Source organism: Perca fluviatilis, chromosome 4, assembly GCF_010015445.1.
Source record: "Perca fluviatilis chromosome 4, GENO_Pfluv_1.0, whole genome shotgun sequence".
NCBI lineage: Eukaryota > Metazoa > Chordata > Actinopteri > Perciformes > Percidae > Perca > Perca fluviatilis.
Window position 1 is genome coordinate 19,861,536 of NC_053115.1, and position 27,229 is coordinate 19,888,764.

Genomic DNA, 27,229 nt, shown 5'->3' on the forward strand with positions numbered 1-27,229 from the left:
TCGTTAATATAAGCAGTAACTAAATCATTCATCAGTATAACGTTGTAATAATAATGTGATTATTTGTATAGAACGTAATTCAACTCGATTAGTTGTATTGTTGATAATCAATTTTATTTAGCTCCTACCCCCGTAAAAAAGTATGGTAGGCCAGGTTGAGTACGTCCACTACACCCATGACGCGTTATTATGACAAACCCACGTAACTTCTAGGAAAGGCCCGCCCTACGATGCAGCTCGATTGGTTGGGTTTAGGCATAGACCTCGAGTGGTTAAGGTTAGGATAGCCGATTGGGCAGGGGATAGGACGCCTGGCCAATAGTAGTGTGTGAATGCTATTGAACGGCAGGCCTTTCCTAGAAGTTGCGTGGGTTACATAACATAATAACGTCTAACAACACAATAGCTTCGTTAGGTAGCTAGCTTGCATTGGTTGCCAGAGATCATTATACACTGTATCTATAGTCTATGGCAGAGATGGGGACAGTTAACATTACTACAAGTTTACCGTACTAACTTTGAATGAAAGATCTGTACAGTTGGGCCTACATTCCACATTGACGCAAATGTCTCAATAACTATTTTGACCAGAAGGATTTACCTTAAATTGAAATGATCTCATTTCTGTTATATCGCCTTATTTTCAACAATAATAACCGCTGCCTGCATCACGATCACAGACTGTATCACGATGCGTGTTTTCAGATGTACATAAATGTAAACATTGATTGCATTGTTGAATCAGCGCCGTGTGTCATCACATTGTTCTCTGAAACGAGAACAATGTGATGTGTAACAGTAACAGTATTGACATGATGAGGCATAACTCGAGCTACATCTTCAAACATTTTGACAGTCAAGAGTCGATGGTTTATTGTTGCCAAACGGCAGTTGTGCGATATGTAGAGGAGACTGGCGATTTTGTCGTCAACGATTATATATTGAATTGCAAGTCCGTGCTAAGTAGACGTTAGACGTTAATAAGTTTATAAAGAGGAAGATATCAAATCATTTGTCAGTATAATTTGTAAATGTGTTCCAAGCCATCCAACAAGATTGTCATTTACTTGTACAGCGGTTTTCTTTTTTTTTTAACATAGAAATAAAATCCTGTACACAGTATATAATACAGTTAACATGGAATAGTCAATTTGACATGATTAAGTTTTGATTCAGAAACAGATTTACAGTATGTAATCTAAAACTACAGTATTTTGTAGTGCTTGTTTGTCGACAATGAGACACCTTGTAAAAGTATATGGTGGTAAAAATACGAGAGACGCTACAAGGCAAAAGCAGAGAGCAATACCCAGCAAAACTATAATTCATTACACTCACAAAATAGTAGCTACTGTATTCCAGTGTCATGTTTGCTAGACTTTGTTCTAGATAGACCAGGACAAAATCTAATTGGCTGAATTTTATTGTCTTAATTTAGGAAGCCAACCCACAGGTCTCAGAATCTAAAATAAGTAAAGCTTTAATTGCATACCTACAATCAACTGGTTGTTTTTTTACTTTTGGTCATAGGTTAGTTTAGTTATCTCGCTTTAATTTTTGTCCTCCCTGAACAATAGTGAAAACGCTATCACGTACAACTACAAGTTACTTGTCAGAAAGCAGAGGAATGTTAAATCTGAATGACATGTATACAATAAACATCCAAATACTGCTTTTAGATTTAACTCAACAAAGAGAGATCTCAAACAGCGTTTTATTACATTTTTCAATCAATAACAGTACAATTTAGTACAGTATCTATCTTGCATCCAGCTCACCGTGTAACACCAACAGACAAATGAAATACAAAAGTGAAAAGGTACATAAGGGTGCAGAGCTCTATAATATTAATGGAAAGAGAAAGGAATCCATCTCAGTTGAATTGCATTTTCACTTGTGGCCACACACGAAATACATCACATTTATTGTACATCATCGCAGAAAAAAGAAAAGTGAAAATATGTCACAACTTTAACAAAAGTGCTTCTGTATACAGTGAAATGTTATCAGATGCTCTGATTTTAAATTTAAGACCAAGAAAAAAAGAAAAAAAAAAAAAGTACAAAAGTTTTAGTATGGACAGTATGCAAGGGTGTTTTTGTTCCATCGAGTGTGAAGATTTGAAGGAGGAAAAAAAAAATTTAAAAAAAAGGACTGAATTCTCACAATGATTGTTATAATTATTTAAAAAAAATTGGCATCAATAGAACTGGTAAGCATCATTTACACTGAGTATGCAGTCAATATTAAGTCTCTCCATTCTTGCTCACTCTGGTGCATAGCATTACCAGTATTAGTACACGTTTATGCAGAATTTGAGCCAAAACAAAATTTGGCTTCTAGGTTCAATCAATAGGTTACTCTCCTTTTCAGAAACAACTTAAAAAAAAAAAAAAAAAATTATAATAATTAGGATTTTGCACCATTGAAAGCAAGTCTACAGCATGCACATCTAAATTAACTCATGGCAGACAAAATTAAATGTTTTAACTCAAAACATCAGACCATTATTTTCAGACATTGATTTGTACATTTCATTCAGAGTTGCAACTGCAGTCCCAAGCAAAGGAAGTGTCTATTTAGTCAGGTGAGGGGTTTCACTCAAAGTGGATACTAAACACAAACCCCCATCCATATAATAAAATTCAGCCATGCCCCAATTATCTCAGCACCTACCTCGGAAACCCCCACCCCCCCCCCCCCCCCCCCCCCCCAAAAAAAAAAAAATTAAAAATAAAAAATTTTTAATAAATAAAACAACCTAATTTTTTTTTCCCCCACAAAACTCCTTTATTTTTTTGTACTGGAATGAGCATTCATAACTTATAGCATGTGCTTGGTTAGTTAACATAGTATTAGTTGAGAGGCAAAGCTTCTTCATGTGCAAAAGGCTGTGATGAAACAAAAACAGCTAGTATATAAATACATAATGGACATTTTGAAAGCTGCTCGTGTAATATGATCCAAGCTTTTGCTCGCATTTCTTGCTGCATGTTTTCTCTCATCGGTCTTATATGATTTAACTGGATTAGAAAGACAAGCTGTAATTCAAACATATCTAAAACCACGAAAGAAATATGACAAAAGGAAAGCCATCCAGAAAAAAAAAAAAAAAAAAACATCAGAATAGAATTCTTAAAAAAAAAAAGTTAAATAATTTGTACAATTACACTCCAACATTTGCTTTCAAGACTCACACATTTGCATGGGATGATAGTGTTGTTTTCTCTTTCAAGGTAACATAAAATGGTCCAAGAAGGAATGCACAAGTTTCTGATTCGATACCACAGGAGATCCTTTCTTAACTAGGTGATAAACAATTGTGCTCTTCTTTGTGTAGGAAAGGCATTGGTTTCCCTTCGTTTTTGTGGTGTCCAAGTCAGTTTAAACAGTGTTGAAGATGCTGTGAACATTCTGAAGTTGTAATGGTCTTCCAGTCAACTTTGGAGTTAAAAAGAACATCTGGGAAACAAAGAAATGCAATTTAGAATGTACCTTGTCTAACTTGATCTACAGTTAGCCAACTGTCAAATGTAATTTAAGACTTAATAACACAGACAGACATCAGAATGCAGGAGGCTGCTTGTGTTCATTATTAGGTACATCTGCAACCTGCAGCTACAAAGCAATTTGTTTTCTTGGCCTTTTGAAGAGCCTACCAAAATGAAGACATCCATTTTTTGGTGAAAGAATTTAGTCTAATGAAAAATGAAATTATATTAAACCTACATACAGTATATGCAGGAATTGTCCCTTACTGTTTGTAAACACAACATTCAAAGTTGCTGAAAATGTAGGAGCAAGAATGTTTGTCAAAACCAAGTCAAGAGAATTCCAAGATCCATTCAATGTTACAGGTGTCTCAAATATGCAGCCCAGCAAAAACACTTAAAAAAAAAAAAATGATTCATTGAACCCACAACGCTCTTCAAACCTATAAGGGACAAAAGTAGCCCAAGATCACATTAGTATCCACTCCAGCCAAGCAAAAGATTAGGCTTCAACAAACGCGCAACTACAGGTTTAGAACTATTACTTTACTAGGAATAGAATAGCCTTAGGTAATAATGTAAGAAACAGTAATAACCCAAAAAAAGAAAAACAAAAAGAACCTTCAGGCTTCAATTCCAGATCTTCAGAAAACTGTCCCAGGATCCCGTTGCAACTGCCATGCCATCATCAGTAACTCCCAGGCAGCTAACACGGTTGTCATGTCCAGCCAACACACCTAGACAAGTACAACAGTTGTAATTTAGTCGACAAGACTAAAAACAAAACAGCAAGCAAGTGCATTTTATCGCTTTGTCTAATTATCGACCCAAGAGCAATTTTGTAACACGTTCCTTCATATTGCAAAAATTGGGCTGCTATTGGAGATCATGCTTCAACTACTTACCAGCACGGTCGGCTTTTAGTGTGTCCCACACATTACAGTTGAAGTCATCATATCCCGCCAGAAGAAGACGGCCACTCTTTGAGAATGCAACAGAGGTGATGCCACATATGATATTGTCATGAGAGTAGATCATTAATTCCTGATCAGCACGCAGATCAAACAGCCTGCAGGTGGCATCATCGGAGCCCGTGGCAAAGGCATTGCCATTAGGGAAGAACTGAAAATTACAACAACAAAAAAGAAAATCGTTAACGCACAATAGACACAAAAACAAGAAGTACATCTATATAAAAGTTGTTTAAAACACAAACATGCCCCAAAGTGCAATTTCAACTAAAACAAATAACTTACACAGATGGCATTGATGTCAGACTCATGGCCCGTGAACGTCTGTCTGCACATGCCCTCTCGAACATCCCAGAGTTTAGCAGAGGCATCACAAGCACCAGAGACAAATAACCGGGAGTCAGGGGCCAATGACAGGCTCATGACATCACCTGTGTGTCCAGCAAATGTGGTTGTCTGCTGGCCAGTCTCAATGTCCCAAAGTGCACTATGAAGTAAAATACAAGATTAGGATACCCGTTTGCCATTTCTCCAACATCCTAGGTTTTGCACAACATTTTTGATTGAACTCAATGTAGGCATAGGCCATCCTTTTACCTACCAAGTGGTATCTCCAGAGCTTGTAACAATCTGGTTGTCATCAAGGAAGCGACAACAGGACAGGTATCCTGATATTAAAAACAAAAATAATAAATGAGAGTTATTAATATGGAATTTCATGTCAGATATATAACTAGCAGTAGAAAGGTAACTAGCAGAATAGATCATATACCTGTATGTCCAGCGAGCTCACGGCTCACACGTACATTCCCTTCGCGTGTTTTGAGGTTGTAGATGGAACAGATGTTGTCTAAGCCACCACAGGCCACATAATTTCCTGAAGGTGCATATGCGCAAGTCATGACCCAGGAAGATCGAAGTGGGATGGCATGAACCTACAACAAAAGTGACACACACACACAAATGTTAATTTCCTTAAAAACGTCATGGTACAGTAAAGTCAGTATTTTTAGATAGCTAGTTTTACCAGTCTGGTAACTTTAAAAAAAAAAATAAAATAAAAAAAAAAAAAAGCGCAAGCTTTTTAATATTACTTTTGACACCCTGTGCTAACACTCTGGAAATACCAGGATGCCATTATGATCTGTTGATGTAAAATACACATCAAATATACACATATGTCACAACCTGTTAGCCTGACAAGCCAGACCCACATCAAGATGTTGGGTCTGGGAACTCACCATTGACAGGGCTCAATCCAATGGGCAGGATAAACGGTTGTCTTTCAAATTCCCTCTGCACGTAATAGGATAGCACTACAACCAGGCAGAGCAACGAAGAAGGAATAGAAGCTTGTTGATAGATTCAACTTTTGCCGTATCCGGCCGGCAAAACTCCGAACACATCTTCTTTTTTAAAGAATGATTTCTGTGCCGTTATTTGTTCTTTTCTCAAAGAAAAGCATAACTCCAAGTCTTCCAGAAGACCGCTGTTCCCAGCAGCAGCAACCATAAGCCCGCCCACCGACTCTATACACAATGTGATTGGCCTGACCAGAGTTTGGTTTTTCTAGCTTGCAAGCCAACGGAGAGTGCCTAGACCCCCCTGGCTGCCAAATAAATTTGCTGCCACTAGGGTGCGACTAGATTTCCAGGCTAACAACCTGTGGGTACTAGTCCGATATACACATTTCAAGGTCTAACTAACTCCAATGCTAGACTTGTTTTTTGGCTTTTTTTCCACCTTTAAATCGACAGGACAGCTAGGTGAGAAATGGGAGAGAGAGAGAGGGGGAAGACATGCAGGAAATCGTCACAGGTCGGACTCGAACCCTGGACCACTGCGTCGAGGCAAGTATATGTGCACCTGCTCTACCCACTGAACCAACCCGTCCACCCCAGACTTGTTTTTTCGACACGGCCAGGTCACCAAGTCAAGCACCATTTTGATGGAGAAAAAAAAAAATCGTATACATCAATCAATACGCTGCAGTGCCACTCAGTGGCATTCACAGACAGCGTAATGTGGCCGCTTAATTTAACAAAAGCTGAAACTAGCAGTGTTTGTGTGTCCATTTGTGAGACCCTATACGCATTAAGGTATTTAGGGATGCAGCGGTTAACCTATCTCACTGTTAACCGCGCTTTAAAACGGCACTGTTAATTAAATCGTAAAAGGCTCCGCTACACAGAGCGTTAACTGGCTGCAAGTTATGTGTAGCAGTGTGTGCAGTTCTTCTCATTAAACCTTGTTGACAACAAAAACACATGTGTGCGCACAGTGGCACATCAGATGCCTGTCACCGCAAGTATTGACTGTCAGAGTGATGTACAACGGCGTCCCGTGGCGGGATACTGCTGCAATTTTTTAACGTTACATCAAGTAAACAAACTGCAGGAAAACTCGGAGCAGAGCCAGCCCCTGACCTCACGACAGCTGTAGCTGCAAGGGGGGGAATTCAACCCCAAGTTGGTAAATTTGCTAGCGACTTAAATCGTTTTAAACGTAATTCATTGTTAAGCTTGTTAACGTTACCAGTTAGCTAACGTTGGCCTGTTTAATGTCAACGGTAACGTTACAGTTAGCGCTATCAAAAAAGTCAGCACAAGCCGACGTTTGCATTTACAGTGAGTGCACTGACTCTGCAACAGGTCAATCATGTCACTGACGTTATCCCTGACGTTACTTTCTCTTCTTCATCCCCTGTTGGACATATGGCTGCAAACGGATCTCTATCGCATTTCCTCCTTGGCAACATGCTGCGCATCTCCCTGTGACAGGTGCATCTTGTCTAGCAGCTCCTTCAACTTTTAGAAACACCAGCTAGCAGGGCCGTTTCTAGCTCTTTGAGGGCCCGAAGGACAGCACTGTTGTTGCCTATTTGGCCTTTGTTTGTGGTGTGAGTGAGTCACCTCTAGTCTAATATTTTCAGATGAATTTGAATAAATAAATAAAAAAAGTTGATGGTTGATCGTATAATCATTTTCAAAACATTCAAAACTGTTACTGTGTTATAACGGTTTCAAAAGGCAGCAATGCATAACACATTCAAGTGTTTGTGGGATTTTATACATTAATAGTGAAATAAATTAATGCATAATAATCGTGAAACCGTGATTATTCTTCAGACGATAATCGTACCAACAAAATCTATTATCGTTGCATCGCTGTATCCCATAAACAATTCTGACCTCAATCTGGCCTGCAATCTTCTCAGTAGGTCTAGAGATTTTAATTCCTGGTTGGATTTATTGCTCACTGTATCAAGCTCAATGTCTTCTTCAATATATGAGAACATAATTCTGCAACTTCCACCCATCCCACTCACTCACTGCACACCAGACACACCAGCCTCAAAGTAAAGGCCACAAAAAAACTTTTTGAATTTATTCCAAATGAATGCAGCATCGGTCAAGTTAGTTAGTTTCCCTCCTTGTTCTTCTAGTACAACCTTTACGAGTTCCACAAAAGAAATAGGTGCATGCCGCAAAATATAGTGCATCAGGAACAATATTAACAAGCTTTTAAAAAAAAAGATTGCTTTTCCTGCCTCAAGTTTTAAAAAATGTAGCAGCTATTACTTTGCATGCAGATGTCAACATTTGACATGCCTTTATCTGCGTGTCTGAACTGCTGCGGTTATTACTTTGCTTTACAATTAGATGACACAGATTGCCATGATTCAAACATTACCTCATTAATCCCTGTCAAAAAACACATGACTTACCTTATTTGTGGTATAGCTGTCCCAAATAATGAGTTTGCCATCTTGAGAGGCACTGACCAAGAGCCTACAAAAATGAGAACAGCAATATTAACACCAACACAACATCAATTAGAGTCGCCACACAAAATCTATTTTTATCTAGAACCATAAGCCAAAAACTGAAAAAGAAAAAAAAAAAAGAAGGACTGCAGGAAAAAAAGATGCCTGCCACACTGCTGAAAAACAATGTATGAATACAATATTCACTGCATCAGTGTAACAACTTACATTTAGGCATCATCTTACTTTTACACATTGCTCAACATTTGACATAAAGCATGAACAGAACGTAACAACTCTCCCTTTTACACCATAAGTCATAAACGCTGGCAGTTGGGTTACCTGGAATCTGTTCCCCAATGCATGGCATAGATTTTAGCCAAATGACCCCGCAGCGTTCGTCTTGTACGCATCTGGATTCGTCCAACGGGGTCAATATTAGCTGTGATCTGCAAAACATTAAGATACACCTTTATTGATCCCGAGCGGGAGAATTCGGCTGTTGCAGCAGTACAACATTAACAACATAGATTAGATAGATACAGATAAGTATAGAGCATTTGGGAGACAGATGACACGATAAAGTGAGTGGTGCTGATAAAGTGACAGTGGTGTGATTAATATCAGCAGAGTCTTAATACAATATATTGCAAGGGTCAATGTAGCATTAACATAGTATAATATGGTACATCATAAAATAGTGAGGGAAATGAGAGTGTAAGGTGCAGTAGTGTAATAATAGTATCTAATAATGTATAGTATAATACAACAATATAGCAGTATATAGTATAGTGCAGCAACATAACAAGAGTATAAGTATAGTGCAGCAATTTAATGTAGTATATAGTATAACTTAGTGTAAGATAAACACACACACACACACACACCTCTGTGTGTTGTTAGTCTGTGGTTCACACTGCTGTTGTACAGTCTGATAGCAGCAGATACATATTAAGGTGATATTAAGACCAATTGCTTTTCAACCCAAGACAAAGATCCTAATGTTAAATGTTACCTGTGATAGTGTGGCATCTGCACATGCTTTCCTGGCATCCTGAAAGGAAGAAAAATATTTAGGGCAGGATTTCTCACATCTACCTTAAGTTGTATAGGCTTAACTCTGACTCAACTTGTAAATGGCATTTTTAATAACTGATGGTATGGAAAATAAATAAAAAAGTGTTTAAAAAAAACAAAAACAACAACCTGTTTGTTACTTACTCTGATCTGATTTTTGAGCTGCTCTGCCTCTTGGCGTAACTGGTCCAGTTCACTCATTTTATTCTGCTTTTTCAATTACCTTACTCCAGCTACTGGGGCACTTGTTGATTAAAAAAAGAAGAAAGAGAAGCACTTTAATCATTCAAGTAAATCTTCCTCATTTTAAATTCAAGGTCATACTTTCAACCGTAAGCAAAGTGGGCCTGACAAAACCAAATCTCTTAACCACAGATGGGAAGGGGAGGATTTTCAGCCAGCTTGCTGTCACTTTTCAATCAACTAAATGGTTTACCTACAATACATGCAATGTACAGGTAACGGTTCAACCTTAGAGTCGCCAACATAATCCTGACCCACTATTTAGATTGCCGGACAAATCCTGTTAAGGCATGACTTCCCAATGATCCGAAAAACAGTCATTATCCTGTTGACCTCAATCCCTGGGATACTCAAAAGTTTTAACCAATAAGCCATTAATACAGAGCCTTGAGGCCCTCTCAAAGTTCATCTAATAAAATAAATTAGATGAAAGAGAAGACAATGGAGTAGAAGCGCTGCTGGCTCTTTGTGGCGATCACATGCATGTGCCCTTTTGATACTTCAAGTGTACTGTGCTTATTCTATCGTGTGAAGGGCTCATTGCATAGGTAGAACCTGGTCCCAAATATAAATCTCCTTCAAAAACAATCCGAGGCCTACTGTAGGGTTTGTGACAAGACTAAAATACCCATGCAATGAGCCCTTCACAAGATGGAATAAAATTAGATGAAAGACTTTAAAGTCATGATCCAAATAACATGTTCCAAATATAATAACGATATCTTGAACTACATCAAGTCTCACTATCAAAAGGAATACATTATTTCAAGTCATTTCATGACAGTTATTATAGGGAAGCCAGAAACATAACAAATCCCCCAGCCATGTTGACCTGTGATGTCCAAGACACTGAGTTTATTTACATGGACTGTGATAGCAGAATAAAAACTGTATTACGACAATTACTGGACAAAACAACACTCCATGGAAACCGTATTTTTATTCCTAAACCAAAAGAAAAAAGTAAACATTTTTACTAAGAATAAGCAAATTAATCCAGTATTCTAATTTCAGTTACATTCAGGGTGTGAAAAAAACAGTGAGAGAGAGGGGGGGGGGGATGTTTTTTGATCATGCACAACAAAACATGCAAGAATTAAATCCAATTCCATTCCAAAACCATGGATAAAGCCACTTGGCCAGGCATGCTAAACACTTATTTATGAAGTTCAATATTCAATGGAAAATAATCTCTGAAATGAAATAGCGCAACGTGGTGTCAACATAAAACCCAGCGCTTTCAAGATAGGGGAGCGGAATTCACTTCCCGGCGAAAAACAAAATACTTTCACCCAGGATACGCATGTTCGTTCCTCAGGAGTGTTTTAATCCAAAACACTATATTTTTCCTAAACTTAACTAGTCGTTTTGGTGCCTTAACTTTGCTGTCGTCACTGCATGACGCTCACTTTTTCTCGGCTAAACTCCTCTACCTTGGCCCCTGAAAGGACCGTCATCTGGTGGTGCCTGTAGCCGGCTCGCAGTCACCTATTGGCTGCTGAACTCCTCTAGCAACTGCCGCTCGGATTTTATTGTTCTATCGCCCTATAGACTGTTCACGTTACAGCGCTTTACTTAGTTTAAAATACTTCTATCTTAGGTATATAATATATGGTCTATTGGTGAAGTAGCATTGGGGAGGGGGTACATTTCGTCCCTGCTGGGGAAAATAATTCAGCAGAAACAGGGATACTGCCACACATATGGCAATCTATCTGTTTGATGACACATGCACAGTCCAAGTCTACTTATTTAAAGCAATAAAATAGTTTTTGCAAAGGAAGCACAATGCAACATGACCACAAACAGTTGTGAACAGCTTACTGAATAAACCATCTTATTTTGAATAAGGTCAGTAGTTGTTTCTGAAATAGTCACTGATTGCTTACCAACGCTAGCATTCCGGGAAATGGATAACCATGGGCTCCGATCCATCTAATCAATTATTCAAATGTGTACAGAAGTACATTAGGAAAAGAAAAAATAACAGTGTAACTATACTCTTAATGTGTGCAAGTTTGTGTGTGCATTTTAAAATGGTACAGATTTGTTTATAGTACTTAATCATACACAGACTACACCCAGAAAACTGTCTCACAAACAAAAATTGAGTATGCACATACAAATTTGACCAAATGCAACATCAATTGGGATTTTCTACTGATTAAGTAAGAACACTGTTGAGTGAATAAAAAAATAGGCATCTTTCCGGAGATATTTTACATGACAGTGGGAGATTACAACCCAGTAACCACATTCTTTAAAGTACATAGTGACTCTCATCACTTGTAGTTTAAAAAAAAAAAAAAAAAAAAAAAGAGTGTGTGCAAGCTGTCTTCCATGAGAGACGTATTGCCCCCTTGTATCTTGAAAGAACAAACCATATAACCTATGTTTACATTATGCGAGTAGCGGCTCAAAGTGTAATATTAGAATGTTAAAGAAAAAGAACAAAGAAAGATGGCACACGTGATAAACTGACTAAAGGAAAACTACAATCTAATTCAGATTTATTGCAGATCGCAAGCAATGCACCATTCAGCTAGACCAACTTTGCTTTACCTGGTGTAGGCCTATGTCACTGGGGTTTCAGGACAAGACTGAAAATCTTCTTTACCCAACTAAGTTATCCTTATTGGTTGACCATTTTAACACCGGTTATTCTCTTACACTCATTAATCTATAAATAAACGTGTCATGAATTGTAAGTATTACGCAGTATCATCAAGTGACAGCAGAATGCCATTTTCACCTTGAAAACCTCTGAAAATATTGTTGATAGCTATTTAAAAACAATATTCAACTTTTGTCAAATTGATAAATTATTTTTCTGTGAGAAAATGAAAGTTGAATCAGTTGTGCCGATATGCATTTTCAGATAATAAAGTTTACTAATGCCCAAAGTAGTGTACGTTAAATATGTTGTTTTCTGTCTCTACACACAGTATAATTAATGTATTAACATGTATTTAACCAAAAGCAAAACAAAAAAGGGTGAAGTTATAAACAATGTTACAGTATAAAAATATACTGAATGTTTCAATAATGAATTATTAGCAAAATAATGCTACCTAAATTAAACTAGTCATTTTTAGCTTTAAAATGCAATTCTGATTAATCAAATTTAATTTATAAATCTCTAGTGATATAATTCACACTTCGTTCTCAATCAAATTACAAGATGCAATTCATTTTCATTCTTGACCGTTTTTATACCAAACCCTAAAACTGCTATGGTAAATCCAAAAGTGGGATAGCCTGGAGTGATGTTACAGGCCCATGTTTTAATTATTCCACAGTTAGAAATATTATTTCACATAGAGGGCCACAGAGGGCTCTGTGGATGCTTACAGTTAAGGAGTTCCTCTCCCTCATCACTTCTCCTTTCAAAGCGCCTGATCAGGGTCAGCTGACTGCATGATAGACAATGAGCAATGGCAAACAGCCTGGAGTTGTAGCTCACTAGCTGTTCTCAGGTCCCTTAAGGGTAGTCTATGCCTGCTACTTTCAAAAAATGTGTCTCCTACATTTCCAGTAAATTCTTTTTTTTACCTCTCTGCCATATTTTACATCTGTTCGTCTGTGTATCTGTACTGTTAAAAGATGATAATGCAATGTTCCACAGGTCTAAAGCTGGATCATAGAAAAAGCCATAACCAGCAATATCACTGAGCAACTACATAATCCTAAAAGCTAAAACCTCCGTCAATGAGTCTCTAATCCTATCCATGTCCACTAACATACACAGCTGGCAAAGCCAGCCCAGGCATTAGAAATATGTTTTCCCAATCATAAAAGGATGAGTTTAATCTTAATTCTTTTACACACAACATGCTTAAAGCAAGTGCCTGGATTTTCACGCTGCCAGTGAAATCACAAGCCTAATACAGTCACTCTCTTCTAGTTGTCCAGTGTGACCAGCTACTGTACAATTAGTACCATTCTTAATAAACTAGGATGAAGTTGCATTTTCACGGAAGCCATGTATATATTAAATTAATTTGAGAATTACATACACAATTGGCACAAAGTAAAGATAATGTATTAAGCTACTGTATGGCAGACAGATTGAAGATATGACAGCACAAAGTAATAGAATCAACATACCTATCATGTATATTTTCTAATGATGCACAGGTTTACCCAACTCTGTATGTGCTGTACTGATAGTTGACTTTGTCACTGTGTGCAGTACTGTGATTTGCCTACAACTGTAGTCTAGTTTGTATTGTATTTGAATGGCTGCTGGTTAGCGGTTTAAGTCAGTTTTTTTACCCTAATGTGTTTAGAGGGTTGGGCTACTGAGGCTCTACACATAATTCAGAAGAAAATTTGTTGCAATTCAGCACCATAATGTGGCAGAATACTGAGGATTAGACCGACTACGTCTAATCGAATTTCTACATTTACTTAACGCTGCACAGTGTAATGATAAATATGACTTACACTGATGGAAATCTGAGAAGATGCAGCTAAACGCCATCTTGCAGACTGCTGTCCGCTAGTTAGCCTGCTAGCAGGCTAGCCAGTATAGGCCTGCAGGCAGGGCAGAGCTAGCTAGCTAGTATTAAAGAAAGCAATGTACGGTCACTTTATTAGTAACAGTTTATCTTGTGATTTAACAAATGTCCGGTAGACAAGTAGAGTAGACAACGTAAGCTGAATGTTACAACAAAGAAATCAAACACTTATAGCAAATAATGCAACAAACAAAAAACAAAACAAAAAAAAACGTAGTCACAGCCACTTAAGGGTAGACTCAGCTGCTCTTCCGCAATTACATGGAGTGCCATGTAGTTAGCTTTTAAGCCAACATAGTGTGGGTAAACCTAGAAACCCGGCGGTTGCTTGGCCTTCAGAAATCCACTTGCGTACTAACAATCTCGTTAAACCTGACAGTGCACAGTTGATTTGATTACAACGTTCCAGTGTATTTATTTGGTCCTCTAATCCTGAAGAGGACCTGAGCCTGTAACAAAACTGCAAGGTCGGGCGGCGGTGGCCTGTTTGACTTCAGGAGCAACAAATGCAATAACAAATGTGGGTGATTTTACATAAAGTAGATGACCACCTATCACCCATCGGAGCATAACGTTAACTGCCAATTAGCTAACTAATGATAAATAACGAACGATAGTTACTAACCTAAGTTAAAGGCGTTGCACTGGCGCGGCCGTTTCGTTGCAGGATGCAGCAATAACGTTATGCTAACTTGTTACTTCGGCTTGTGAAAATAAAAATAAATAAAAAAATAAGGTTAACGCGGCTACAATAACTCACGTTCATAACACGTAGCTGATGTATAGTGTGCACTTGTCACGTTAATTAGTGATGCTTGCTGTTCTGCCATTGCCAAAAAAACAATTGTTGTTCATTTGTTTACAGGACATTTATTGTTCCAGCCCAACCCAGTGTGTCATCGACTGGCAGCAACATCTTGAAATATACCAATTCGAGTACAAAGCAACTAAAGCTTAAAAGTGCAAAAATCACTAGTGTCTTTTGCCCATTAACTACCCAGTACTTTTTAAGTACTGTTTTAAGTCCTGTTTTTTAGGCCAAGACGTACCACCGCAGGGCCATCACTGACATCAAGCCTCACTGGCCAACATTAACGTTGCTTCAACGCCAGCCAGGAGCTTTCATTGAACATTGACAGTTAACATTGCTAGCTAACTCACTTGACTGAATGCATAAAGCATTATGTAGCAATCGGTTTATCCATCGCAAATACTGATTGCAAGGGTCCACCGCTGCAGAGACTCTCGTAACGTTACCTTAGCCACTTGTATTTGCTCGTGATAAAATAGCGAACGCAACGTTAGCTAACCGCAGCTAACTAAATGGATAAGAAGCTAGGTCTCGCTACCCCACCCCCGGAGAGTCCAATTCCGCCACAATTAATCAGCTAATGATATTCATAGTTACTCTGGAAGATGTGGAAGCAGCAGGATTGTCGCTTTTTTCACCTTACCTGATTCAATTTGCGTTTGTTTTTGCGTTTTGGCATTGACTGGAAAGCAAGACGGCGTATACCTCCGATCCACGCATCAACGAACACCACAACGGTAGCCTACCAACTAGCCAGCCAGCTAGCGTTAGTTTTCCGAGGAGCAGCCCTTCCCGAACGCAGCAGGCTACGGCTATAGGGAGCTTGACAACCTCAGTCAACCGAAGAGGGGAGGGGGGGGAAATCACACCCACTAGCTAGCCTTGTACTGTAGACACTGCCCAGGCAGACAAAAACGCTAATCTTTAAAGTCACTATACCTCATTCAACAAGACAGCCTACTGTCTCCCTTTTGCCAAGCTTAACATCTGCCCTTTCCGTAGTAACACTCTCGTCCGGCCATCGAACGACGAGATGGGCGCGGTAACCCTGCAGTCAGCGCTGGGAAACCCCACGCTGCAGCAGCGATGGGTAGAGAACCATCTATTGATGTTTTATATACAGCTGGAGATTATCAATCACTTTGAACAATGTTTTAGCACTTCTCATTTTGTATATGTGCATTTCATCAGAGTGGACTGTAAAGCCAAAGCACATGGTGTTCGTTTTTCTATCTTCCTACAACCCAGTGAAAGGCTGAGTCAGTTAGTCAATCGGGCCCAAACTTGGTTCCTAAAGTAGGCTAAGTGGTGGTAGGCTATTACTGATTTAAAAGGACTCTTTAGCATTGTCAACAACAACATAATCTGGCCATAGGTAATTAGGAAATAGTGTGTTCTTATGTTAATGTGTATAGTGCAGTTTACTTTGTTTTCTCGGTGTGTTTCTCAGAATAGCCTACAAATAATAGACACTTCAGAACTAGTTATTATTCCTTTTGTGGTGCAATTCTAGGAAGCTGTCACAGTTAAACATCACCAATTCCCCTGAAATATCACAAAATGATCATAAATGATCTATGTGCTGTTGTTTGTTGTCACAGCATGTACAATACCTCAAACAAATAGGTAGTAAGATAAGCTTTATTTGTGCTGAAAGTCTTGCTGAGATCAGCAAGAGACCTGAGAACTTACATGGCTATACAACATTACAAGACAATTCGGCCACACACAGCAATAATCACACAGAAAACAAGTAGTCCTATTATTAAAAAAGTAGAATGTTAAAATCCCTCATACAGTAAGAATGAGTGTCTTTAACTTCAATTCGTTTCTGCAATCAATAAAAAAATTCACAATTAATTGGCTTGCAACTGAAGATGTAGAAGCAGAAAGAATACATTATTTCTGCATTGCTTTGCCTAATCATAAACCATTTTGCTTTGTAGATAGGCCTTCACAAGCTCTCACTGCACCTGTATGCAAACCAACCAACAACACTGCCATTGCCTTTAATATTTAATTTTTAAACCCTGTGGTGTATCAAGTAAACTTTTTCCACTTTTTCCACTGAGTTGTAGGTCAGAAGGAGCCCAATCAATGTAATCTGGTCATTTCAGCCAGTTAAATTGACCATAATTTTGATTCATTCATTTGTTCATTCATTCTTCCACAACATTGATCCAAACTTTATTATGTCTAAAAGAAACTTCTGTTATGGCTAGTTTTGTCTTTAATGACTTATTTTGTGGCTCAAACTACGACCCAACGATGAAAATGTTAAACATGAGTGTACAAAAATAGAATATAGGACAGAACAATATAGTTTTTTATTGATTAACTTGCTGACTATCAGATCATGTAAATATTATGTACCAATACCTTGATGAAGTTGTTTCACTTGTATGTATCATATGTGTGTGGCATTCATAGCCCTTCCCCTTGCCTTGACTAACAAATGGGACATTCTTAATGTTACCACTGTAATGTTGGAAATAACTTCTTAAGTGCCTCCTTATTTGGTTGTCTGCTTTCATGAGAGTCACTAGGGGCTGCACAGACACCTGCTAATGGCTAACAGCAAGCTAATTGCAGTTCCCATAAGTGGACCATGTGATGTTGAGGTCAGAAAATGCATGTGATAGTTTTCACATTTTGTTATCTTATCTCTCTCCTGTTCTGTCTTGGTTACTTTGAGAACAGCATCATATTTTAACTAATTACAAGTTTACCAAACCAGTTATCTTCCAAAATTATATTGAAGTTTAACTATGCTGTTTACCATTTGTTAGTTGAGATCAGTAACCAAATGTTCCTCATGGGTGATTAGCAAATCCATCCTTTAAGCGCCATAAAAGGCCACAAAGCATGTTCCTCTAAACCCTGGGGAAAGAGCATTAGAAGTGTAGTAATGACTTGGCCAAGGCATCCTCTCATTCGACAGTAAGTGTTGCCACAGTGTTTGTCCTCAGCCGTGTTTGGACTACCAGAAAAAATGGTGAGAATCTTATTAAGGAACTAACTTCACAAACAAAAATGTTTATTCTATTATAAGTAATTAACATTGTTAAATTCAACATAAAGTAATTCCAGAAGCTTTACTGTGCTGATCTAACTCTCCTCTTGATAAATCTGTTTGAAGACTGATAATATATATAATAATGCAACTCCCTAAACAACTCCCTTATTTTCTTTCAGGCCAGCAAGTTAACACAAGAGCAGATCACAGAGTACAAAGGAGTTTTCGAGATGTTCGATGAAGAGGGGAATGGAGATGTGAAGACACAGGAGCTGGAGAGGCTGATGAGTTTAATGGGGATCAATCCTACAAAGAGAGAGCTCAGCCAGATGGCCAAAGATGTGGACAAAGATGGTGAATATAAACTGCAATGATAGTAAAGCTCATACTATGGAATATTATTCTCTAAAACACTTGAACTTGGCTTTTTTAACCTTTATGGGCCACTGACTAAGTTTAAAATAATAGGTTATAGGTATTACACACACCCGTGACAGCATATCACTTGAACTTCCTCTTAATTAAGTATATATGTGAAATAAAATGTAATCCAGTACAACAGCCCTGCCATAAATCAGATATTTTTAAAGCGTATAATGGTAATTATTTTGGTTATGTGTTAGAAAGCTGTTTCAACTCTATGTTTGCGACCAGTGGTGGTGGTGGTGGTGGTGTATTTGACTGTTACTATTGTAAGATGGTTCTATTTCCATAAACGAGTAATGCCTTTAGCAATGCCTTTAGCAATGCCTTGTATATATTCTGAGCTGCACCTGGAGGTGAGGATGGAAGAAGAAGCTTTATCTGTCTAAAGTTCAGCCCGAACCAAGTCAGTAAATAATGTGCTCAGTTAGACTCTGTAATAAAAGCTTGGCTTTCACATCAGCTAAAGTTTTCTATTAAGATAAAGTATAGGAAAGTAGATCAAATGGGTTTTTGCTACTTGTCCTAATAAGCTTGAGATCAATTAATCCGAGACATACTGCATTAGGAATTGCTCTTTGCAGCCGATCAAATCTGGATTTTAGTTGCAAATCTACACAAATTTAGGATTTAGCGCAATTTTTTAAGAGTGTAACATCTTCCAAAATGCATTATAAAAAAACATAACATTATCTAATACTGCAGTATTCTGTTTTACTGCAGGTTACCACATTAATCAGTAGGTGTCAGTGTTTCCCTATATGTGAATTGTGTATAATGCGCTTTAGTTTATAAGGCACGCGCGCGCGCACACACACACACACACACACACACACACACACACACACACACACACACACACACACATTAGTTCCCTAATAATAACAAATAGTTTATTGTCATAACTATGACATTTAATCACACAGAAAAGTCATAAAAGAACAAACAAAACAAAAGAAATATTGTGAAAGAAGTCATGTGACATGAACAGGGGCTTCATTAAGTGCCCAGCAATGCACCATGATTGTCTACCTTCAGCTAATTTAAGGAGGACATCTTTTAAATGGACTTTTTCTTGAATACATTTTATGTTAAATTAAGTTCCCCTGTACATTAACCTTAACTGATACATTTTATAATCAGAATCAGCTTTCTTGGCCAGGTTAGACAAACAAGGAATTTGACTCCAGTAATCTTTGCTCTCAAAGTACAACACTTATCATATTAAGAATGAAAACAGAGATGACGGTAAGAATGTAAAAAAATATATATATATAATAATAATATGGTTAGTGTACAGTATAATAATACAATAGAATTTACAATTTTACAAAAAATAAAAAGAGAGGGAAGGAATAGTGCAATATCGGTCAATAGTCTTGAGGTTATTGACCGAATTATTGATTATTATTATTAATCTTGAGATTTAAGGATTTAAATTTGCAAGGCAGATCAGAGCAATGGTGGTATATTAATAACAATATTGTAATTGAAATAGACATGAGGTAGATGGGCAGAACAGTATGATTGACTTTGTTCAGTGTAAGGGTGGGGGCTATTTCTGAGTGTTCAACAGAGTGACTGCTTGGGGAAAGAAACTGTCTCTGTGTCGGCTGGTTTTGGCAAACAGTGCCCTGAATCGCCTACCAGAGGGAAGGAGGTTGAACAGTTTGTGACCAGGATGTGAGGGGTCTGCAGACATTTTTGCTGCCCTAATTTGCTATTTCCTTTCTTGTTTCTTATTTCCCCTACTCTTAGCCGTCTCTCTTTATGCCTCCCCCCTCTTTCTGAACTGCAAAAGGGGAAAGAACTAATATAATTCTGCCTTTTTCTATTAATTCTATTTTGGCCTTTTGATGTCAAAGATGTATTGCTTGAAATGTTTTGCTTGACAATAATGATTAATACTAACTCAATTCTAGCTGTAAAACATGGCTAGATTTATATATCTCAGCCCTATAAAAACTTATGTTTTTATCCAAATACAAGAAACTATGTTTTGGTTAAAAACGGAAGATGTCCTTAAAATATCACCCAACAATTTCTCTTCCTGAAAGCAATTTTTTTTTCAGGACAATTCAGGACATTGTGACCACTAGGGTGTTTCAGAGATATTGGGATACAGATCATTGGGGTTGGATAATTGTAGTAAAGGCTGTGATGTTGTACTTGATTCATTTTAATTTCATTGGCAATATAATCCCACAATATCTATGCTTTTTTTTTTTGTGTCTACATAAATATGTCTAGCCACCAAACTAACAAAAGTTACTGTGCTGCACACAGGCTGTTTGTTTAAACAGATTCTTTTTATGACACTCCAGGTAAAGGGATATTTAACTGTGACAGCTTCCTGGGTCTGATGGCACTGTACCTAGAAAGAACCAAGAACCAGGATGCTGAACTCCGAGCTGCTTTTAAAGTATTTGACAAAGAGGCCAAAGGATACATCGACTGGAACTCACTCAAGTAAGAATAACAGAAGTGATGGAAAAGCAAAGCATAAACATTTCCCTTATACTGAATAAGTACATTCTTATTATTAACTCTTAATTTGATCTATTGCATGCTGGATTACACTACAATGTCAACTATTTAGGTGAAAAATAATTATCTATTTTGATCCCAAATAAAAATCCAGATAAAACAAATGAAAAACAAAAACAAAACTCACACCCTGTTTTTGTTAACTCAGTGTTAACATTATTTTTGTCATAATGCTCTTTCAGTGTTTCCTTCATGTTTAATATTCATTTCCAGATATGTACTGATGAACGCAGGGGAACCACTCAATGAGATTGAGGCAGAGCAGATGATGAAGGAGGCAGATAAAGATGGAGATGGAACCATTAATTATGAAGGTTTGAATGTATATTTCAATGACTGGCCATAACAACTCTATAAAAACCTTTATTTGGTTGAAAATATAAATGAAATGTTAATGGAAGATAATTATCAGAGTGTACATTTTGACAGTACTGCATTGCTGTTCTGTTTCGTATACATATTGTCATATCGATTCAGTATAGGTCATCAATTGTCTAGCTCAAAACGTAATTACTATTCAACAAGATAAATCCTTTATGTTTTTACAATTTATGTATGTATGTATGTGGACATTTGAATTGACCACTGGAGCCAGATTGACTCCAGAACTCTTTAACCTGTCAAATAATGTTGTGCATTAGCAAATTACATTGGATTTGTTTACATTTGGGGGTTCAATTAAAAATGTCCAAATACGCTTAAATATCAAAAATGTGTCCTTAAATTGAAATAAATGGGATGACAGGGTAATAAGGAAAATTACAAAAATATTTACTGCTGATTTGAACTCTTTCAGAATTTGTGGCCATGATGACTGGGGACTCGTTCAAAATGAGCTGAAGATCTTGTGGATATTCTGCAGCTGTTGTGAACATGTGTTACAATTACACACAATTGTAAAAAAAAAAGAAAGAAAAAAAGACAAGTATATTTGGTCTTCAACATTTATAGTTGTACAAATGGAAATGTGTGCAATAACATGTGATTTGTGAATAACAAATCCAATACATTACAGTAAAATTGTGATTTGTTTCTGTCTGTTTTGTTCAAGAATAAATTCAGATAATTGAGAGTTAAAGAAAAGACACCATAGGGTTAATTTCCTCAGAGCTGCCACCCGGATGCAGTCATTCACATGGGTCTGACAGCATCTGGTGTGCAGAGCCATTCAATCCTATTCTCATCCCTGCAAAGCCAAATAGACAGCTGAGAGAGCCAACCGCATCTATCATCTTGAAGCCATTAGACCAATTGGAGGTTGGCGGGGGAGGGCGGACTCTGTTTGCAGCATCCCTGAAGCAGCCCCTGTTGTGTGAAATACAAGAAAGGGCAAGACCGGGGGACGAAACGAAGAACCAACCGGAGAACGGGAAGGGGATATTGTGGAGGCTGCCGGGATAGGGTAACTCTGGTGTGTGGAGTCCATCTTCACAGAAAGATGGCTGTTTTGTCAATGTAAACAGCCTGTGCAGTACCTGCATTGCTAAAGGGGGAAGCAAAAGAGGAGGAGGGGCAGCCGCTGGAGGAAATGCTGCCTCTTCCAATGAAATTTTACCCTCTCTAGCTACCCCGGCCTGCCGCAGATCACATCTGAAGTCATGCCTGTTGTATATTAAGGTAGGCTACGTATGCATCTCTAATCTGAGAGGAGTAGGCCTACTGTAGGACCTGGTCACGTTGGTAGGATTAGAAGCTCAGCTGTTTGAGCAGGACTAAAAATAACATGCTGTGTATCAGTAACGCAGTAATAAGACCATAACATCATTTAAACAACGAAGTCTTGCTAATTAGACAACAGTAATGACTGAATCCAGCCTTTGGTTTTCATTGGTTGTTTGCTTCAGCTGCACATGTTCCTCATTAAGGGCACATAAGACAGACAGAATGCACTAAGGAGAGAGGAATGGATCTCTTAAAACTCACAATATGTGTAAATCTTCAGGATACATTTCTCTTCTCTCTTATGGGATGTGTACAGCGTATGTGTGTGGGCGGGGAGGTGCATGTACTGAGTTTTGAATGTAGTAGATATTTATGGAAGCTGTGTGTGTGTGTGTGTGTGTGTGTGTGTGTGTGTGTGTGTGTGTGGGCCAACACATTTCCTCACAATGCAAGGTACAGTTTGAGCGGTTAGTATTCCTCTGTATTTTATCAAGTTTGTTATGCCACTTTTCTCCTGTGCCTTTGCTACCCACATCCTGCCCCAAAACACCTACCGCAACCCCGCTGGCACAATCAACCGTGGTTTGAATGAAATGAAAGGGTGATATGTGCCAAAATTCAAAAGTTTGAATTTTGTTTAATACAAAGGCTTAAGTAAATAATCACCGCACAGAAGCAAATTGGAAATTTTATTTTAGCATTTTGGCAGAAGAATAATCCCTTCACCTGTATTGATGACCCCTACAATAACCATTTGTCAATCATGTACTGTTTATCCTTTTGTTTTAGTTTATATCATCCAGCTCATATGGCCAAAGCATCATTAATGCCTCAGCAGACCCCACACCAGAGGGAAAGACACCTGCGATGACCATGAGACGCACTAGAGGCTGAGCGATACATCAACATCCACACACAGATTGAAAATACATCCTTCAGTTGAAACTGTTACACCTGACCATGGCTGTGACTGCAGCTGAGACAACTACAAGTTTTCTCTCCACAACTGCCACGACCACCCCACTCCCCTTTCTCTTAACGAGCAAAAGCGCTAGAGACAATGTCACCTCCAGAACATCATTAATGACTGTTACTATAACAACAAACGAGACCAGCTTCAACGCCACGACGTTTCCGAAGGCGGTGATCGAGGGCTCGGGAATGGGAATGGTGCTCGTACCCTTTGGCATCATCACTGTCATTGGCTTGGCAGTGGCAATTGTAAGGAATCATTTAGATATTGTCCCTAAAATAGCTTTTGAATCAATAGAAATTATATTTTCTATGAATGAACTGGAATGTCTTGACCTCCTGGATTCTGTCCCCAATATATATATGTTTACATGTGTTTATATTTGTCTTGAGACACATCATATGTAACATATACGTCACTCAGTCATCTAGTTTTGACAAGTTAGTTCTATCAATAGCACTGCTTGTTTGTCTTTATATGTCTTTTCTCCATCCTAGATGCTGTATATTCGGAAACGGAAGCGGTAAGTTTACAAAGATGTTTTTTTTCCCACAACCAGCCTTAGTTTACAACATTCCAATTAGTTTCAGTAATTCAACCAAGAATTTGCACCACTAAAACATATCAAGGACAAGGCAAGTCCTGCAGGTTATGTTGTGACCCTGTCCTGTAGAGGGGGTGTCGTGGGTGAGCAATAGCGGACTTGGACCCAAAAGTGCAGAGACGAGTCGGCAGTGGATTGTTTGAGGATTTAATAAAAATAAACGGTGCAAACAACAAAGGGAGTCCTGAGACAAGCAGGCAGGCAAAACGAGTTCCAAAAAACTGAGAAAACTAAAGACATCAAAACCACAAGGAACGCAGCGACACAGGGATGCAAACACACACAATGATCTGACAACAGACAAAGAAAGCACAGAGACTAAAATACACAAGGTAAGGAGGGTAAAAGGGAGAGACAGGTGACATGAGGGCTGAAGAACAGGTGGAACACATCAGGGCAGGGCAGACAATCACAGAGGCGGGAAAAACACAAGGCAGGAAGTAAAACAAGACGGCACAGGAAAAAACAGACACTACAAAGTAAAACAGAAAACTGAAGCAAAAAACACATGGATGGAACAGGGTAAAACACAACAGAGAATACAGGAGACAGTAAACAACAAGGAAACGGGGAATAAATTAACACAATAAAACAGGAAAAACTACAACTGAAAACCACAACCATGACAGGGGGCCTGTGTCAAAATCTTGTTTAAAAAGCTATATTATTTTAGTTTATTTTGTGTCCAAAGCATGGTACATATTGCTACACAAACAAACAGTGTATTATATTATTGTATTATTCCATCATAAGTGTACTGAGACAACAGTGTACATACAGTACTTCCATAGATGGAGGGTTAGTAGGGGCCAGCAAATTCTTGCCCATTTTTAACCAACTAGGTAATCCAGCATTTGCAACGAGGCTTAATTTCTTCATGCTGACTGGTCTTCACCTCGAAACTCTTGTCATACAGGTTGGAGAAGCTGAGGCACCAGCTTATGCCCATGTACAATTTTGACCCGGCTGAAGAACAAGATGACCTGCTGGAACAGGAACTACTGGACCACGGCCGGGAAGGCAGCCTCACAGGTCCCAATGCAAAGGTAAGCTTCTCACAGGAACCAATGTATCTCCGCTGGCTTAACTAGAACGAAAGTGCTCCCATTCAGACCACAAGTGGTGAATGGTTTGATGACCACAAAAGCCATGACATCGTCAATAACAAAACACAAACTTTTATCAAAATGCTCCAGTTGGTGCATCGAAGCGATTCTTCTGGCTTGTTGTTGTTGTTGTTGTTGTTGTTGTTGTTGTTGCTGCATATGTTGTTATTTTTTATAAAGTCTCTGTTTTTGCCATATCACAGTACATCTGTGCTTTATTTTAGGCTACTGCTACTGATCATCCGTTTATTTTGTTCCATTTATAGATGTAAATCTGTAACTCTCCATTTCTGTTGTTTTTTTTGTCATAATATCTTTATTTTCTTTGATTTCTTCTAAGTTTTGACAATGACATAATGGTAACAGGAAAACATGGTAAAGTACCACCTGAGTGTCTTTTGAACCATCTCTTTTAAACCTCTGTTTTCCCCACAATCCTCATTCTTTCATTATTTCAGTATCTCAAACAATAACCAGTAGGTTAGATGTTTGTAATGTGTAATGGTTGTCATTTCATATAAACTAATCTATATCAAAGTATGCTAACAGAGACACAAACCAACACAATCAAAGTCTTTACCTTTGAACCTACATCTATATTATCTTTCATCCTTTCCTTTGTGTTCCTTCAACTTAATACTTTAACGTCACATTTTCCAGGGGCCACATGCACAAAAAGTAAAAAGTATGCAAAACACCACCTTTTTCATTTTCAAATAATCAAATCCTTCCACTCATGTGTTTAATACCATCGCATGTTGAAGACTTCCAGTGGTAGAGAACATTCAGAGTGATGTGCTAAATTATAAATGCAGTTTTATTAATTTTTAAATGTTTTGTTCCCTAGCCAAACTCTCATAAGACGAACGTAAGCTCACAAGCTCAAGGCCCACTTACTGGCTTTTTCCATAGCTTTCAACTGCATCTCACAAGTTGCAACTGAAACAAACTGAGCAAACGTCATTCATTGATGAAGTACATGTAATGCCGTTGAAAGCATGCAAAATAGCTAGAAAGTAGACCTTGGTTAAGATTATTTAGTCAAACCCTTGTTGAGCATTGCATTGCAAAACAATGATGTGTCCATCAGCACTACAATTATCAACCAATTTTTAGAATGCAGGTTGGCATTTTTAATAATACTGGTGAATTTATTACATACCCTAAACAGTTTGCATACTATGGTTTTAGACATGTGGCTCTGGTTTAAGTAATCAATCACACTCTAAATCTGTAGGTCGATTTAGCTGTTTTGATGGTCCTAAAATGAACAAAACAGAATGTCGCACTGGAACAACTAGCTGTCATCACTATTACAATCCAAGGCTGGAGTTAATGTCACTAACAGTTTTATCTCCCATCCGTCCTGCTGCCCATCTCCTCTGCAGACTCTCACAACCTCCCAGGGGACCATGCAGAGGCCCAGTCGTCTGGTCTTCACAGATGTAGCCAAAGCTCTCAACGCTTAACAGCTCTCTTCCATTAGTTGATCCATCGATATACAGACTGTCTCTCAGGAAGGAAAACAAAGGGACAACTGGACTATTTTTTGGAACAACTGGAGCTTTGGTGAACGTTTTCCTCACTACCACGCAGTACCTGAAATGGGCGTGTTTTTCAACAATAACAACAAACAAACGTAGGGTGCATGTATCATAAGGGAGCATAACGGGAAGCTTCACATATAATCTTGCACTGTTGTCATTTGGCGCACAAATGCAGTGCAATGCACTATTCTTGAATCATGTTGTGTCATTGCTGTTAAAATGTTTGGTAGCTTGTCAGTGAAGTTATTCTGAGCTTCAATATCTACTTCCATGTTTGATAAGAGAGTGTTATACTGATTTTGTGTTCTTTCGTCTCTGACAAGCTTGAACTCCGGATGTGTTACCATCCTTAAGTGAACTGTCCCTCTCCATTTTGTTTCTTCTTTATTGAGCAATGAAGGATTGTTTCCGTCTGTATACATTAAAACCAATTTGAAAAAGAGTGTTGTTGTACAAATCTATAACAAAAGAG

The 27,229-nt window shown here is 38.2% G+C and overlaps 2 protein-coding genes across 9 annotated transcripts; one reads left to right on the forward strand and one right to left on the reverse strand.

Moving 5' to 3' along the window:
• Positions 1–2,802: 2,802 nt before the first annotated feature.
• Positions 2,803–15,951, reverse strand: gnb1b (guanine nucleotide binding protein (G protein), beta polypeptide 1b). Of its 3 annotated transcripts, none has more exons than XM_039797982.1 (11): positions 15,819–15,951; positions 9,450–9,549; positions 9,244–9,282; positions 8,571–8,677; positions 8,190–8,253; positions 5,235–5,397; positions 5,064–5,130; positions 4,748–4,949; positions 4,397–4,613; positions 4,113–4,228; positions 2,803–3,462 (listed from the first exon to the last, which is right to left on the reverse strand). In XM_039797982.1, exons 2-10 carry the CDS (start codon positions 9,504–9,506, stop codon positions 4,122–4,124), a joined length of 1,023 nt encoding a protein of 340 aa, XP_039653916.1. In that variant the 5' UTR covers positions 9,507–9,549; positions 15,819–15,951; the 3' UTR covers positions 2,803–3,462; positions 4,113–4,121. The 3 variants fall into 3 exon arrangements, with proteins under 3 accessions (XP_039653916.1, XP_039653915.1, XP_039653918.1); XM_039797981.1 differs by lacking the exon at positions 15,819–15,951 and adding an exon at positions 15,523–15,661; XM_039797984.1 differs by lacking the exon at positions 15,819–15,951 and adding an exon at positions 11,438–11,460.
• On the forward strand, positions 15,887–27,197 carry si:ch211-161c3.5 (calglandulin). Of its 6 annotated transcripts, none has more exons than XM_039797985.1 (6): positions 15,887–15,969; positions 18,075–18,249; positions 20,643–20,787; positions 21,079–21,179; positions 21,662–22,482; positions 23,317–23,430. In XM_039797985.1, exons 1-5 carry the CDS (start codon positions 15,913–15,915, stop codon positions 21,703–21,705), a joined length of 522 nt encoding a protein of 173 aa, XP_039653919.1. In that variant the 5' UTR covers positions 15,887–15,912; the 3' UTR covers positions 21,706–22,482; positions 23,317–23,430. The 6 variants fall into 6 exon arrangements, with proteins under 6 accessions (XP_039653919.1, XP_039653920.1, XP_039653923.1 ...); XM_039797986.1 differs by having other exon boundaries at positions 21,662–22,276; XM_039797989.1 differs by lacking the exon at positions 15,887–15,969 and adding an exon at positions 16,663–17,874.
• Positions 27,198–27,229: the final 32 nt, after the last annotated feature.

Bases quoted from the DNA above. Each gene is read 5' to 3' on its own strand.
- gnb1b (XM_039797982.1), bottom strand. From the start codon at position 9,506: ATGAGTGAACTGGACCAGTTACGCCAAGAGGCAGAGCAGCTCAAAAAT. The intron at 8,678-9,243 runs GTAACATTTAAC...AATGTTTTGCAG, and splicing joins CAGATGCCACACTATCACAG to ATCACAGCTAATATTGACCC. The intron at 4,614-4,747 runs GTAAGTTATTTG...TGTAATTTTCAG, and splicing joins CTGACATCAATGCCATCTGT to TTCTTCCCTAATGGCAATGC.
- si:ch211-161c3.5 (XM_039797985.1), top strand. From the start codon at position 15,913: ATGGGCGCGGTAACCCTGCAGTCAGCGCTGGGAAACCCCACGCTGCAG. The intron at 15,970-18,074 runs GTAGAGAACCAT...ATTTTCTTTCAG, and splicing joins CCACGCTGCAGCAGCGATGG to GCCAGCAAGTTAACACAAGA. The intron at 18,250-20,642 runs GTGAATATAAAC...ATGACACTCCAG, and splicing joins CAAAGATGTGGACAAAGATG to GTAAAGGGATATTTAACTGT.